General features: G+C 40.2%; 1 protein-coding gene across 6 annotated transcripts in view; it reads right to left on the reverse strand.

Annotated features, from left to right (window-relative positions):
* Positions 1-15,750, reverse strand: part of CDC14B (cell division cycle 14B) — a 51,925-nt gene extending 36,175 nt beyond the window's left edge. For 3 of the 6 annotated variants that reach the window (XM_065740588.1, XM_065740585.1, XM_065740586.1), the window contains exons 1-4: positions 15,520-15,743; positions 7,949-8,042; positions 6,888-6,963; positions 3,855-3,947 (exon numbers count right to left, since the gene is read on the reverse strand). In XM_065740588.1, coding sequence (XP_065596660.1) covers positions 3,855-3,947; positions 6,888-6,963; positions 7,949-8,042; positions 15,520-15,685 — 429 coding nt within the window. In that variant the 5' untranslated portion in view covers positions 15,686-15,743. Of the gene's footprint in view, positions 1-3,854; positions 3,948-6,887; positions 6,964-7,948; positions 8,043-13,950; positions 13,994-15,519 lie in introns of all 6 variants that reach the window. The other 3 variants (XM_065740590.1, XM_065740591.1, XM_065740587.1) reach the window with 3 other exon arrangements.
* Positions 15,751-16,326: the final 576 nt, after the last annotated feature.

Genomic DNA, 16,326 nt, shown 5'->3' on the forward strand with positions numbered 1-16,326 from the left:
CACTGAAGTGAAAGTTCAAGGTGAAGACCTCAGCAGAAGTGATGTACACTGTCTTCTGGGACAAGAAAGGGACATCCTTCTGGATTTCCAGGTACCTGGACAAACCAGCAACTCTGAGATACTGATTAAGCTGAAGGCTCAAAATTCCAGTGTCAGATAAGAGAAGATGACAACTTTTCTCTTGCAACACGATCATGCCAGGTTCGTACCAGGATGAAGGCCACGGCACACACTGCCAGACTTGATTGGACGGCCCTACTATATACTCAGCAGATGGTTTTGATTTGGCATCTTCTGATTTCCATCTGTTTGGGATGATGAAGGATGGACTGTATAGGCAAGTGTACTATATAAGTATGTTCTATAGTTGACAATTTGTGCTATCACATGCTGTTTGAATCTGTTGTAGTTTCCATGGAAGGAAATAAGAGGCATTAATTTTAGAGTGACCTACATAGATGAAAGATGAACAATATAGGAAATAAGATTTAAATTGTGAATATTTACTCTAAAATATCCTAAAAGCTACATATATAACAGTGTACTGGAAACTATGTTCTTCATCTTTAAGGTCTTGAAGCAGCAGATACAGGAGTGAAAGTAAGTGTGTAGCCTGAATGACCCCTGAAGACTCATTTCCACTAAGGAGGAAAGAAAGACAAGTTAGGTGAAGATGGGAAATATGGGAACATCATAAAACACTGACTGTGAGGAAAAGACTGGGAACAGACTTTGCTTGTAAACCAGAACACTTAACAACTGCCTTTCCACTTCCACTTCGCTGTTAATGAAGATCTTTACAATTGCAGTATTTGTCAAAACGAGCACATCTCCACACTGTTAATATACACATACATACATATTTAAACAAAAATGAATGGTAAATCATGCCAACATATTGCAATTCCTATGAACAGAACTTAAATAACACTGTGTTTAAGATCTCAAACTTCAGATCAATGAACCTTTAAAAACAGACTTTTAAGTCACTAGTATAAAAGTACTGAAAGCTTATGAAGTCATGCAAGTGCCTGAGAACAGTTACATGCAGTTTGTTATAGTTTTAATGCATTTATATGTTCAAGTGTGATTATGTTAAAAAAAAAAAAAAGTACACACAAACTTACCATATCTGCGCTATTTCTAAAAAGTGGCAGCCTGTTATTCCAAACAAGTAGGAATTCCTTGACTACACCACAGCTTGAATTCAAAACTATGCATATGCTATCAAAGACCTTATAACACACACAGATGAGCACTATTTTCATGACTCACTCCATGGACACTATTTTCCCTTTCTATTTCCTTTTTTTCCCCACCCAAACTCCCTCAAAATGATGCAATGCCACATAGCTCCTTGATCTAAGGATACCAGCTGAAGCGGGAGCCCATCATGAAGCTAAAAAGAAAAAACAACAATAAAAATATATCAAACATGAAAAAAATATTCAACCCACCGAAGACAAAATATAGAATGGCAATCTGTCAATCTATCACTTCTACAGTATGGGATGAGAAATAAAATGACTAAATTCAGTTAAAAAAATGAAAAGCATTACCAAATGGTAGATCCTTCTTCATCAAAAAGCTATGCACTCTGAACTGAAGAAGTAGCTGGATGCTTAAGCATATTTATGTTCAAAATAAAAAGGCTCTTAATGTATTTCCTTCCAGTCAGGAAGTACAATTATACATTTATCAGACGTTCTAAATAGATCCCAAACCACTGCATGCTTTGCAGAGAACAATGTGGGATATATATGTATGAAAATTTCAGCACTGTTTCCTGTTACTAAGACTGCCTCTTCATGAAAGATCATCAAAGTGCACCGAGAAAAAAAGTAGGCCTTAGGGGCACACTCTGTGATCTTCCTTCACTGGAATCCTTCCCACATCAATCTGGGAAGAAATTATATCTCACTTTATAGAAAAGGTAGTACAAAAGCCAAGAACTTCTGCACTGGAGAGAAAAAAGGATCAGCTAGAGCTACCTCAGCATCTATAACTCATAATTATCCTAAAGACAAACCTCCCTACCCAAGAAGAGGAAGAATACTCACATAGTGTTTCCTTTCATTAAGAAACTGCTCAAAGACAGAACCTGTACAATGCAATAAAATAAATGCAGGTTTCTGAACTCTAAAAAATTATCTGTGGCTTTGACTAGCCTCTTTCTGTTGCACGTCAGCTACCCACAACTAACCCTCCCATACACACTGGCTAGAGTCATAATCTCTCTTCACACCTCAGCTGAAACTGTGCTCTGTAACTCCCATATTCTTTACTGTGGTTCTCTGAAGCAAAAATTTGCAATTATTTACTCTACTTTGTACTGTCATAATCTGTAGATATCTATCTTAGGCTTTATGCACCTATACAAGCCTGTCCCAGCATCCTTTCTGATTGCATATTGTTAATGTGGCATGGCAAGGCTAATGGATGATGATCCCAGATATTTGTTAGAATTGTTTTTTGTTGTTGTTGTTGTTGCTGTTTTTGTTTTTTTTCGTAAACTTTTAAATAGTCAACCACAGCATTTTCTTATCCAATTGTTTCACTGTCAGCGAATTTTCTATACTGCAGATTCTGCTCAAAATGTCAGGTGCCAGGTTGCACAGTAATATTGCACATATTGAGAATAAAATTCCAGGGAAGAACAAAAACCTTCCAAATAACAGGTGATAACTGAAATCGTTCCACTCTTGCTTTCTAGACCTGTAATACAATTGAGTCACTTGGAGGAAGTTAACTAAAATAGCATCTTAACAGCAAACAAGTTTAGTAACTCATATTGCCAGTTTCTCAAGAATGCAATTGTAATGCACCTGTATTTCAAATAGCAAAAGTGGCTGATTTTCAAGTTAAGTTCTTTATTCATAATGATTACTGCAGAAAACAGAAAACACAGATAAACCTAGGAAGCAACAAATAGGACTTATCTATAAAGTAGAGAATCAGCAAGAAGGCTGTTAGCGTCACAGCAAGTACTGTATAGTTGCACAGCTGGTAAACCAGAGTGACCTAAGGCTAAACGAACTCTGTTCCCTCAAATTTTCAACATCAAAAAACACACAGATCATCACTTTGTTTTAAAAGCAAATGAACAAGAGAGACAGAGTGTTATAATCAAGGCATATTAAAAGTCAAAGCACAACAGGAACACAGTATATCACATACTTCATACTTAAGCTGACTGTGTTTTACTCCTTAGCTACAGTTTTGTGTACCAAATACTGCTTCTTTCAGATGTAGTTGCAATGGACAGACCAATTTTTTTTCCATTTTTGTAGCCAAGGATCTGACTCAGAGTATCCGCAGCCACCTCTTACACTCCCAAGCTGTACACTGACTCTACTACACAATCTTATGCCTCCTCACAGGTTAAATGAAGAGATCATCTCATAGTAAAAAAGAAGACAGTGAGGAAGAAAAGATGTATTTAAATGTTCACAAAAAGGAGATGATATACTGCACTTTGTCCAAGATAATATTTGTGGAAAAAAGGAGAAAAAAAAATCAAGCAGTCTTTTTTTCTAAATAAAAATATGCATACATTTTTTGAAATTTGAAAACTATGACAAATACTGAAGCTAAATAATTTTTAAGAGATGATTTTTTTTCCCCTTTTCCTTTTAGAAGCAGAGATCACACTGCACAAACAAAACAAATCCAACCATATACCTGCTGGACTTTAAAAGTTCTAGTAGAAGGTGACACCTTACTGTAAGATACATTAGTAACAGTATTATTCACAAGAAAACAAGTGTTTTTATCTAGCTGTTTTAGAAAGTGAATATGAAACAATGAACACATTGAACCTTCTGATATAATAGTAAAAAAAATTTTATACTTACTGCGTAGGAGCCTATGAGAAATGCAGCATTTGCTTGCTTTTTTTGATCAAAGCCAGTATAATGAACTATTTTCTTCTTTATCAATGAAAATGACTGTATCAAGAAATGAACAAGATTATAATTCTGCAGTTTATATGTTTCATGTCTCCTTTTATCGAATTAGAGGAATGCAAAGCTCACTTCACCTACTTTCAACCATTTGTATTGAGTAGACAGAGTACATGGTACCTGTGTTGCTTCAGAGCAAAGCAGGCACGTCCAACCTGCATCCCTGCACGGGTGGCAACATGACCCACTCCCTGCCCCCCTGTGTCAAAGGCAGAGGCTCTTCACTGCACAGTAGCCCCGGGTAAGCACCCACTGCTCGGCAACAACCAAATCATCAATGTGCTTTTAACGCTGTGTCGACTGAAAGGCATAAGGAGAGCAGTATCGATTCAAGTGATGGCAAATAACTGCATATATTTTGATATACTGGCTGAACACAGTGCTCTGAACAGTGAAGAACACACAGTTGTGCCTTCTGGTTCAATAAAAGAATTCGAAAATAGGTTTCAAGACTGAAGAAAAAAAAAACATGTCAATTTATTTTTGCAACACCATTTTCAGCTGATATAAACACATTACCTGCAAATTTTCAAACGGAAAATTGCATAGAGTTGCAATCAGATATTCACTTCAAAAATCACATATCTTTACCAGACTTTTATAAGCCCCTTCTTATCAAAGAAATATCTTTTGCTTCACAAACACACCTTGTTCATGTCATCACTTTTTGGCAGTATTCATATTTACGCATATTTGTGAACAATTGTCAAGGATTATGTACCAGAAGAATAAAATTTCATTTTACCTTGTAAGCTCACTAAGAACTGCAACCACTATCATCAAATCAGATTTATGCATTAGCTTCACAACAACAAAGGTCACACATCCCGCTAGTTTTATGTTTATGTTCCACTCCTTTTCCAATGTTTTAAGAAAAACATAAACATTAAAATGCTTTGTTACTGACATATTAATGATATTGTATACTTTACAAGGGCCTGCTCTAAAAGTAATGCCTCCCGTTTTATTGTGTTGTGGTATGCATGGTATGGCAGCAGAGGCTGAACCTTCCCACCAATACCCCAATAATTTTTGTTGCTGAGTGACAGATGGCAGCAGTCTGAGAAAATTGTGTCTGAAGCAAAGGTGTGTCACTGAAGTGCTCTGTGTGGAAAAAATGGTACCCCTGACATTCACTGATGCTTTCTGAATGTTCATTATGGAGACCAAACAGTGGATGTCAAGTACAGTGAGGCAGTGGGTGGTGCATTTCAGCAGCGGTGAAAGCAGGTCATCTCTGCTGGTGCAGTTTTGATAGCACAGCAGGCAGCTCTTGTTCACTGCTGGCAGAAATGCATAGCTAATGGTGTTGACTGTTGAAAAATACTGTTTTATAGATGAGAATTTGCTCTACCAAACAGCATTATTGTGCTCTTAGTATTAGTTGTAGTTTCCACGGAAATAAATAGAAAGCATTACTTTCAGAGCAACTTATGTATATACAGCCCAAGACAATTCACAGAATCACATAATGGCCCAGGTTGGAAGGGACCTCAAGGATCATTCCTCAAACTTCCCTGCCACAGGCAGGGCCACCAACCTCCCAATTTAATACTAGATCAGGTTGCCCAGGGTCCCATCCAATCTGGCCTTGAACACTCCAGGGACAGAGCATCCAAAACCTCTCTGGGCAGCCCATTCCAGCACCTCACCACTCTCATATTAAAGAACTTCCCCCTGACATACAAGCTAAATCTTCCCTTCCTCAACATAAAATCATTTCCCCTTGTCCTGCTGTTATCTACCCTTTCAAAGAGTTGACTCCCCTCCTATTTATAGGTTTCCTTTAGATCCTGAAAGGCTGCAATTAGATCACTCCACAGCCTTTTTTCCTTCGGGCTGCGTAAGTCCAGCTCCCTCAGCTTTTCTTCATAGGGAAGGTGCTCCAGCCCCCTGATCATCTTTGTGGTCCTTCTCTGGACCCTCTCCAACAGCTCCCCATCTTTCCTCTGTACTTAATGCAGCCCAGGCAAGACAAAAGGTACAACACCCATGCTGCACACAGAAATAAAGAGAACCTTGTCTCAGGCTAACCTGTTCTTAGTGCTATAGTGACAATGAGAGACAGATTTATATAAATTGATGCCAGTGACAGACACCAAGTAATGCCCACTACCAAAAAACAAACAAACAAAAAACCAAAAACATAAAAAAAACCCAAAAACATAAAAAAACCCCAAAAACATAAAAAACCCCAAAAACATAAAAAACCCCAAAAACATAAAAAAAACCCAAAAACATAAAAAAAACCCAAAAAACACAACACTTCAACTCTTTTAAACTACTATGTTCTGCACGCTTTCCAATTTTCATAGCTCAGTGGTGGTTTTGAGATCTAAGCAGTTTTGAAGGGTCTAACTGTGATTTACATTAATGTTAATGAGCTTTTTATCTGCCTAACAGGTTTTATAGTCCAACTTGTGTTAGAGGTCAACTAACTTTAAGTCATTGATTTTATTAATACAGGAAGTCTCTGTTTTATAGACGTTTGTCCTATTGGAATTCCAAATACCAAGCACTTCTATGAGAAGAGTGGATGCATGACAAGTCTTCTCTAGGACCATGCAAAACATAACTATCAAAGATCAAATACTGTTTCTTACAGAAGAGATGTCAGTACCAGAAGGAGTCTAAAAGTTTCAAGAAAAAATCTGCCATTACAAATCTAACTGCATCTGTACCCACTTAGCAACTCAGTTTTTCAGTGCTTACTATTAATCCCTGCAACAAGAGAGTGTATTTTAAAGGCAAGTGGCTTTTCCCTCCTGATCCTCCTCCTCCCTAAAAGCATGTAAGGGAACTCTGCATGTGTTTTCAAAACTTAGCTTCATTAGGAACACACAAAAACACCTAAACAGAATAAACTTCTGGTCTCTTTGCTTTTATTCTTCAAAATTGAATATTGAATACTAAAACAAGCATTACCTTTAATTTCTTATTTAGCTTGCAGCAGTATTTGTAGACCATTGCCAGATTGAGTGGCCCAAAATCTCCATAGAAGCTAGTAAGAGAGGGTAAAAATTAGAAATGAAAAAAGAATTTAGTTTAAGCTAGATGCACAAAGTAAGAAGTAGTAATATACACAAGCATCATCCTGAGCACATAAATGTCATCTTATATACATAGCATTTTAACTAGAACTACAGCTGTTTCCTGTTTTCCACACAGCATCACACAAAGTAAAACATTCAAGATTCAAAAAATTCTCAATACTTGATCACTCTGTGAGATCAGTTCAGAAACACTGTTCCAAAAGCAACCCCAATGCCTGGCTTTAGAGGAAGGCAATTAAAAGTAATGCAAATATTTTGGGTAAATGTTTGTCTACATATACCTAATGTTCTTGTACATTCTATGGTAAATTACCTCAATTAATTAAAAATGCAGTATACATCACTGCTAAAGAAAAGCAAACACAGAGAATAAATCAGTCCTTTTAAAAACAGCATGTTTTTGGTAAAAAATATTTCAAGAATTAGCAGCATTCCAGATCACACACAAACACATATGCTGTTCACTACTGGGGAAATAATATATCCATTCTTGGCTCATAAAAGCTCGAGTTAATTTTATCAACTTTTTTACTTATTCCAGGAAGATAAGACACTGCACTTAATACTTCAGTGACTAAAGACATCCCCTTCTGCTCAATAGCTGAATGTGCATTTCAGAGTATATGTTGCTGCAACGTGTTCCAGCGTCTTCTAACATGTCTGGGTATAACGAAAGCTCTGAAGAGGTTTTTAAGAAATTCTGATGGGAAGCCAAGAAACCATTCTAAGACTTACAAACCATTATAGCAAATAAGTCTGAGGACTGACTCATTAGCTCTGTAGTGGGAATAGTATGTTTCCTTCAGCTACATTTAAACACAGACGTCAGTTAGACTGCCTTCTCATTATTGTCGTTCTAATTTAATCGAACAATCTCTAAAAAATAAAATAAAAATTAAAAAAAAAAAACAGAAAAAGTAAGTCTGTACTTACTTCTCATAAACAAGTTCATTGTCTATGCAGAAATAATGGGTATCCGCAGCTCCACTCTTTGGTTTTTGGCAGAGAATTGCAAAGTAAAGGCGATCTGAAAAGGGAGGAAAACCCAGAGCTTTAACAAACACCCTATTTCTGCGCAGCACGCCTGCCTGCAGCGCAACTCCAAAGCGCTTTCTCCTGCCTCCTCAGGTGGCAGCGGCACGGCTCCGCGCTCGCACCGCTCTGCCGGCCGACAGAGCCCGGACATGGACGGCGGGGCTGGGCCGGCTCCTCCTCCAAGCGGCGGAGGCCAGGCCGCACAGCAACCCTCTAAACGCGGCGGCGGCCCCGAGCTACACCCCAAGCGCCGCGGCACTTCGTTAAGCCGAGACGCAAAATGTCTCCGAACCGCGCTGGGGCGCGGCGCTCCACAGCGGAGCCCCACAGAGCGCAGCCGGCCCCCGCCATCCACCCCGGGGGCCCCCGCAGAGGCAAGCAACGCTCCCCGTGCCTACGTTCTTCGCCTGCACCCTTCGCTGAAGGGGTTAAAGCCACCCCGGCATTCACATTGAAAAAAAAAATCCACAAAACAAAACAAAAACAAACAAACAAAAAAACCCCAAGAAAACATAAGAAAAACACTGAAACAAAACTGTCTCTAAGGGTAGGGCAGCTGCAGCTCCAGTGAACTTTAAACACGGACTGTGCCGCAGATGAAAATCGCTGTGCCTCCTGTAATTGGTCAATAAAAACACGGGCCTTGCAGCAGCACAGCCATACTTCTGTTCTTGCTGCTGGGAAAAAAAAATACATATAAATATATGTGTATATATATATACACACACACACACACACACACACGTATATACACATACATGTGTGTACATGTACAATGTACCTTAAAATATGGGAAGCAAAATTCAAACGTAAAAATAAACGACTTTCTTGCACTAGTTGCCTAGAACGAACACATTTACCTAAATCTCTGAACATCACCTGTATATAAGCACAGAGATATAACTTTTTGTAAAGAGCAGCTATCTTCTCTTCCTGAGAGCAGAAAAAAAAGTGACTATGTTTCAAAACAAAATGATTAGCACTTCGAAGTCATTGCCTGTATTGTACAGGGGAGAAAACAGGCAGCCCTAGAGAAGCGTTCCGGACAAGACCTCATGGAGGAGGGAGCCATGGCTCCAGCTCCCCCTGTGCCTCTCCCCACTGCAGTCTTTCCCCTGCTCTGTACAGCTGTATGTATCAGGGGCTGCAGCAGGTATCCTGGCTCACTTAAAGGAGAAGGGATATATTAAAAAAAAAGAAAAAGAAAAGAAAAAAAAGAGGAAAAGAAAAGAGGAAAAAGAAAAGAAAAAAGAAAGAGGAAAAGAAAAGAGGAAAAAGAAAAGAAAAAAGAAAGAAGAAAAGAAAAAAAAAGAAAAGGAAAAAAAGAAAAGAAAGAAAAAGAAAAGAAAAGAAAAGGAAAGGAAAGGAAAGGAAAGGAAAAGGAAAAGGAAAAGGAAAAGGAAAAGGAAAAGGAAAAGGAAAAGGAAAAGGAAAAGGAAAAGGAAAAGGAAAAGGAAAAGGAAAAGGAAAAGGAAAAGGAAAAGGAAAAGGAAAAGGAAAAGGAAAAGGAAAAGGAAAAGGAAAAGGAAAAAAAAGAAAAAAAAGAAAAAAAGAAAAGAAAAGAAAAGAAAAGAAAAGAAAAGAAAAGAAAAGAAAAGAAACGAAAAGAAAAGAAAAGAAACGAAAAGAAAAGAAACGAAAAGAAAAGAAACGAAAAGAAAAGAAACGAAAAGAAAAGAAACGAAAAGAAAAGAAAAGAAAAGAAAAGAAAAGAAAAGAAAAGAAAAGAAAAGAAAAGAAAAGAAAAGAAAAGAAAAGAAAAGAAAAGAAAAGAAAAGAAAAGAAAAGAAAAGAAAAGAAAAAAGAAAACAAAGGAAGGTGGTTTGCTGGTTTACTTCCAACTTCCCTGAAAAAGAGCACTAACTTCCATAGAGAGGAGGACTGAGAGCACCAAAGTAAACAAAACTGAGAAAGTTGAGGATACAGTAACTAGGGATTGTGTTTAAATTGTTGTTGCTAGATGAAATCCAAGTCAAACTACAGCCCTAAGCTACAATTTCACACTGCTTCTGAGCTGATTTAATGGCTAGCTGCCACGAGGTTTATTACAAGGAAAAGTTTTCTGTTGAGTTAGATGTCTGGACACGCCCACAACGGGCTAGCACTGCCAAAACATAGACAGTATTCCCCCCCCCAGTGGCACCGACTCTAGGTTCATTTGTTTTTGACTGGGACCGAGGCCTCGGTGCACTCAAACACGCACACTGAGGTCTGGACAGAATGGCTGCAGTGCTTGGGCTGGCATACCACTTTGCATGCCATCTTCTCCACATAAGCTGTACATCACTTTTGAAAATATGAAAGCTGTACAGAAGTAATTCCAAATCCTTTAATACTAGAGAAGGAACAAAAAAGGCGGAGAAATACATTTGCATAGGTCCAAAGCCTAAATGTAGCATTCTACTCTAAAACAGGATTTGAAGTACATGAATCACTTGCTTCCTCAGTGCTCCAACTTTTACTGAAAATTTTCTGCAGCTTTTGTGAAAACGTCCAACAAAAATAAGAATTCATCTCCTGAGTGAACAGAGTGCATGTGGCATTTTGAATTGCTGTTGGCATTCAGTTCCACGTTGGTATCTTTGGATTACGTTAATTGATGCTATTCTAAAACACCTAAAAGAATTTAGCAAGGAACTCAAGCTTAATGGCTGTACAGAACCACCTCACAATAAGAGCAGCGTGTGTCAAATGCCAACATCCTGACAAGCTGTCCTTTCCAGCACACTACTAACAACTGCTCCCATTATGTAAACAGCAGGCTCCATCTTTTTAAAAACGTTACCTACAAGGGGATTTTAGTAATAAGCTGCGCAGAGTAGTCTTTTCCCATAAACCTATTTGACTTTCTACTGGCTAACCAGCCTGATAGCATAAAAATGGTGAACTGCTCACCATGTCTGTTTTTATTGGTGTTTTGCAATCATAGTCCCAGTTCTGTTTACAGCTACCAAGGATTAGTGTTAATTTTTGAACATGAGTATCCAACACTGTGAAGCAAGGATTCCTCCACTATGGATCTGATTGCAGGACCAGGGTCTATACATGAAATACACTAGAGCACTGATAAATTTATTTAGTAGGACTCCACAGCAGTTTGGGCTGCAGAAGCAAAGCTTCCACTTAAATATTTTCATGCATCCTTCGTTAATTTTAGCTTTTCAGTACCTCATTTACATATAATGTAATTTAGTACTTCCAGATTCTCTCAGATTTCTGATAAAAGGTCATCATGAAATTATCATAAATTAGAGCAGATCCTTCTGATCGTCTCTCAGAAGAGCAGGGCTTACTGCCTTACAGGCTGCATCTGCACTGCAATTAGAAGACACGACTGCAGTACATTAGATGTACTTCAATTATGTTTGATTTTGTTTGCCTCAAATAACAAAACAGTTAAAATACAGAAACACGGACTTCATTGATGGTAATTAATTTTAGTAGCAACTGATGTAAAACAAAGAAGACTGCAGACCCCTACCCGAGGGCTGTGATCTTCACTAACAGCTTCGCTACTCCTGCCACCAAACCAGAGAGATTAAAGCTAGAACAAGCATGTCTACACGGGCTATAATTATCACACATCTGATTTTGATGTGCATACAGAAAGAAAAGCACTTTGCTTATCTTTCTGCCCTACAGTGTTCCATGGAAGCATAGGTATACAACACTAAGAGCTACCATTTCACAACTGTGTTCACTGGAAAACAGAGATGACAAAATAACCTCCTTTCTTTACCTTCAGAAAGCCTGACGCTTCCATGGTTCCACCGTGGAGGCCTGGAGAAAGGCAATTTCACTAACTCGGGAGACAACTAAACACCAAGCAGGCACTCACTACAGGCAGGACAAGTCTGCATACCAGCAGCAAAGATTATTTCACCAAAAGAGAGACTCGGCAGTGCTATTGTTAAACAGATGTCTCAGATGAGAAATTCAGAGGAGACTGACAGTATAACAAAATACAGCACCAGTCTGTTTTGAATTATCAAGAATGCAACTACAGAGTTATTTACTATTCTAACAGAACTTTATTTCTAAATTCAGGGTTAGTGTATAGTATTTAGTTACATTAAAAAGTTCAAAATAACAAAAAAAAAAAAAAAGAGAAGACAAAAAGATAAATTCTGTTGCAATATTAAGATTAGAAGTAAAATTGCATGGTATTTTCTTGTTAGTCATCTTATTCTTGAAACATTCACTCCTCATCTTTACAATATAATTCATATTTAAGTGATAATACATTTGGCAATAACAACAATAGCTTGGTCTTCTGAGAAAAAAAAATGAAGACACACTAAAAAGCTAAAATAAATTTTTATTTATCATGAAAAAAATATTTCCAGGGCCACATCATGATTGATGAACAACGCTGTGTTACTTAAACGCAGACCTTGATCTCAGCTGCTCATCTGATTTATAAGACTACACTGCAAGTGTTCACATGCTGTCAGAACTGTGTTAGGTTTTAAAAGCCTTAAACTTGGCTTTAAAAATCTTAATTTTGAGACATGTTTACCAGTGAGATCACACTGATAAAATACTAAATACAACTTTTATACTAAGATTTAGCTGTATAATAAAACTAACAGAGTGCGGATAGTCAAAATTTTCCCCAAAATCTTTTCATAATTAAAACAGAAAAAAGAAAAAAAAATTGGTTTCTTCATAACATACAAAACTTATGGTGTCAAATCGACAATAAAGGAAAAACAAAGCAAAACTATCAATGAGTATATCTAACCAGATGTTCTTTTATAAATCTCCAAGTGACAGCGTAAATGAAATGTTTCCCAATTAAAGGGAAAAAAAAAAAAAAAGGTGGGGAGGAATATATGGCACAGCTTAGGACATTCTGGAGTTAGTTCCACACTGCAACCAACTGAACCCCCTGAACAGGAGGACAAGCAAACATCTGGAAAGATTCCCCATACTGTTTCATTCAAGATTCATACTAAAGATTTAATTCCATGTTTTGTAGCAGTAGTTACTTCATTTTGGAATTAACTACTAGAGAGAGGTGACAGAGAAACACACGCTTCTTGTGCAAAGTTTATGCCTTATAACTCTACATTTTCTTTAAAATGTTATTTGTAAAATCAGAGCAAAGACAACTTGGCAACAAAAGGAAGTAATGAGTTTTTAAGCTTCTCAGATGCAACAGTTACATTTCCTTTAGATCAAATACATTATTTCTTTCAGAGATCAGAAGGATATGGGAATATGTTTCCAATAAACCGAAGAAATGCATTCAGTACCAGCAAATTGAATTCATACCAGCCAGGCTCACACATTAGTTGACAAACACAAAATAGTAAGATTTACTGTGCAGCTTAAAAGACCAAAATAGTTTTCCAGAAGCAGAGCTTCCCTGAACTACTCTTAACAGCAAACAAAAATACTTAGATTGATAAGTACAATTGAGGAGGAAATAAACACAGTAATTGTTATATTGAATATAAAACCTACGCATAATAAAGGATTATCAACTCTGTTACATATCAATTTAACATCAGGCAAGATAAAATCCATTTTTATAGCTGTTTGGGTTAGTTTACACTGTTGCCTTCCACAGAGATGAAAATGAGAGCAGCCTGCAATGTTCTTAATGAGTTTGGGGCTGTTCTGTAACTGAGAAGGTAATGCTGGTATTCAGCCTAAAGGCCACTAGAATATTCTTCAGTACACCCAATTGCAAGTTAGGCTTGATGCTTCAATCTGCTTCCAGTCCAGAACTATTAATTCATTTCTCAGAACTGCATTAGGGGAAGGCGAAACTGACAGTTCAGAATCTGAAATAACTTTTAAAGCAGTCTAAGGAAAAGGTGAGCCTATTGCCATCATTCTCTCTTAGGGTTTCTCTATTGAAAAAAAAAAATAGAAAAGAAAATCTGTCATACCAACGCAATGAAGATTAGGCTGTAATTGTTCCATTATTAGAAGCTTGTAAACAGCAGCCACGGTGAGCAGTAAGAAAAGATTAAGGGAACATGAATTATTATTAAATACAAGAACCTATTACTTTTTAATTGAGTTTGTTATGCAGTGTACTGATGCACATGCTGAACTCCCACTGAAAAAGTCAAATCCTGGGTGATGTGCTGCACTATTCGTACAAGCAAGCATTTCCTTGGAAGGGAAAACACAGTAATGTGAGGGGCCTGCTCAGTGCTGGAGGTATGCCCTGGTCTCGAAAAGATGCTACCCCTGGCTGGTCATAGAGTTGTTTGTGGGGCTGGGCAGATCTACACAGCATTCCATATTGGGGAGGTACTTTGATACCAAAAAGGCAACACCAGCCTAATCAATCAGAGGTTTCTACACTGAACCCTAAAACAGTATAATTCCTGTACAGATAGTTACAGCTAAGAAACTATAGAAAAATAAAGACTTAAAGAATTACAGTTCTGTATATAAATACACCATTATGTCCCTTTGAAGATTAGACCAGAAGAACTGTATTTTAGGCTAGAGTACTGCAGTTTTATTCCACGACTCTATAACAGCTTTTTAAAGAGAGGATTCTGCTATGCTTAGGGAATTTAGATTCTTCCTACATCACTATGCCCAGTTTCCAAAACACTGACAGAATCTTAGGATTTTCTAAACGCATCGCTACTTAGGAGCCGTGGCAATTTATCCAGACTCCTGCTCCTCAGCAAGGAAGAGATCGGTGCTTTTTTTTCGGTCCATGATTGCTCTCAGTACTCTTGCTGCTCTCTATACTCACGGTTCCCCAGGTGCCTTTTGTAGAAAAAAAGGTGAAGCTCATTTCTTGTGTTTTTAAAGAGAAGTTGTAAATAATGCAATTCCCAAATGTGACACAGCACACAAAAAGCTAATTTCTGCGTTTGTCCCCATGCAAACTAAACCCAGGTACGTCTCTTAGACAAAGAATTGAGGGAGTTACTTCGGCCGCTCCTCCGCGGGTGCCACGCATGGTACCGACTGCTGTCGCAGTGCCACCACGGGCAGCGCAGGGGCGCCGCGCGGGGCCGGGACAGGGCACAGCGGGACGGCCGGAACGAGTGCTGCGCCCACCAACAGGCACGGACGGACACCAGCCCCCAGCGCAAGCACAGACCGAGCTCCTCTGCGCTCTGTTTCGCAGATACGCATTTTGCCGGTTTAAATACTCTTTCCGCTCCGTTCCAAGCCAAACCCCCAGAGCGAGGCACCTCTCGGCGCTGCCAAACAAAGTTACTCAGCGCACACTGCGTGTATTGTTCCGAAACGCTCCCAGCGCCACGGAACCCGGCTCACCCCACTCCCGTACCACCACCCCCCCCGCGCACGTCGCGCCCCTCTCCTCGCCGCCGTCAACTTTCGCCCGGACCGACCGAGACCGCCTGGCGGGAACCCCGGCGCGGGATGCAGCGGGGAGGGGGGCGTCGCCCCGCCTCGCTGTCCCGGCCCGAGTTGCGGCACCCCGCAGGGCAGCCCGCCCAGCCCCGGCACGCCCCCCTCACCGGCGATCTGCACGCAGATCTCGGGCCAGGCGGCGGCGGGCGTCTGCCGCCGCTCGTCCTCTTGTTCCTCGCTGCCCACCGCACTCGACGCTGCGCTTCGAGTTCTCTTCAGTGCCGGCGGCGGCCTGGCGCGGCGCCGGGCCTCGGCCCAGCTCTTCCGCTTCATGGCGGAGACGGCCCGCTTCACCCCCACCGCGCCGCTCCCCGCGGGGCTAGGGCTGCCAGGGGAGGGACCGGCGGCGGCGGCTGACGCATCTCCATGGACACCGCCCCCTCCCGCCGCCCAGTGCACCTTCGCTCCCCCCACCCCCCTCTGCCGCCGCTGATTGGGTCGGGGTGGTGTGGCGTCACCGGTGCGGAACGGTGGGGACGGTGATGTCATAGCGGCCGCGGTAACAGGTGGGCCGGGCCGAGCTTTGCCGCCGCCCGACCCCAGCGCTCCGAACACGAGACGGGTCCTCGGGGGCATTCCGCTGCTTGCACCCTTCTGCTCGGGGTTTGGAAAGTTTTAAAGAGCTGCCGTTGTATCTTAACACGCAGCATTGCGTCCGGTACGCGCACGTTTCAATGCACCGACATAGGTGGGCCACTCCCAGTCCGCCTCTGCCTTCCTCGGCCCGGGTCCTGCCATCTGTGTGGTGTGAAGCTAGTGGATGTCGCCCACTTTTTGCTGCATAACTTTTTAAAAGCACTGCTTTTAAATAACACGAAAGGGCCTGAAGCTACCCTTGGTCATTCTCTGTGCACTTGGGACCAGAATTACCTGGGCTATGGCATGCAGTGGGTGTGTGATATATGCAGGGCAGA

Source organism: Cyrtonyx montezumae, unplaced genomic scaffold, assembly GCF_038088225.1.
Source record: "Cyrtonyx montezumae isolate F1298 unplaced genomic scaffold, pur_monq_1.0 scaffold_29, whole genome shotgun sequence".
Taxonomy (NCBI): domain Eukaryota; kingdom Metazoa; phylum Chordata; class Aves; order Galliformes; family Odontophoridae; genus Cyrtonyx; species Cyrtonyx montezumae.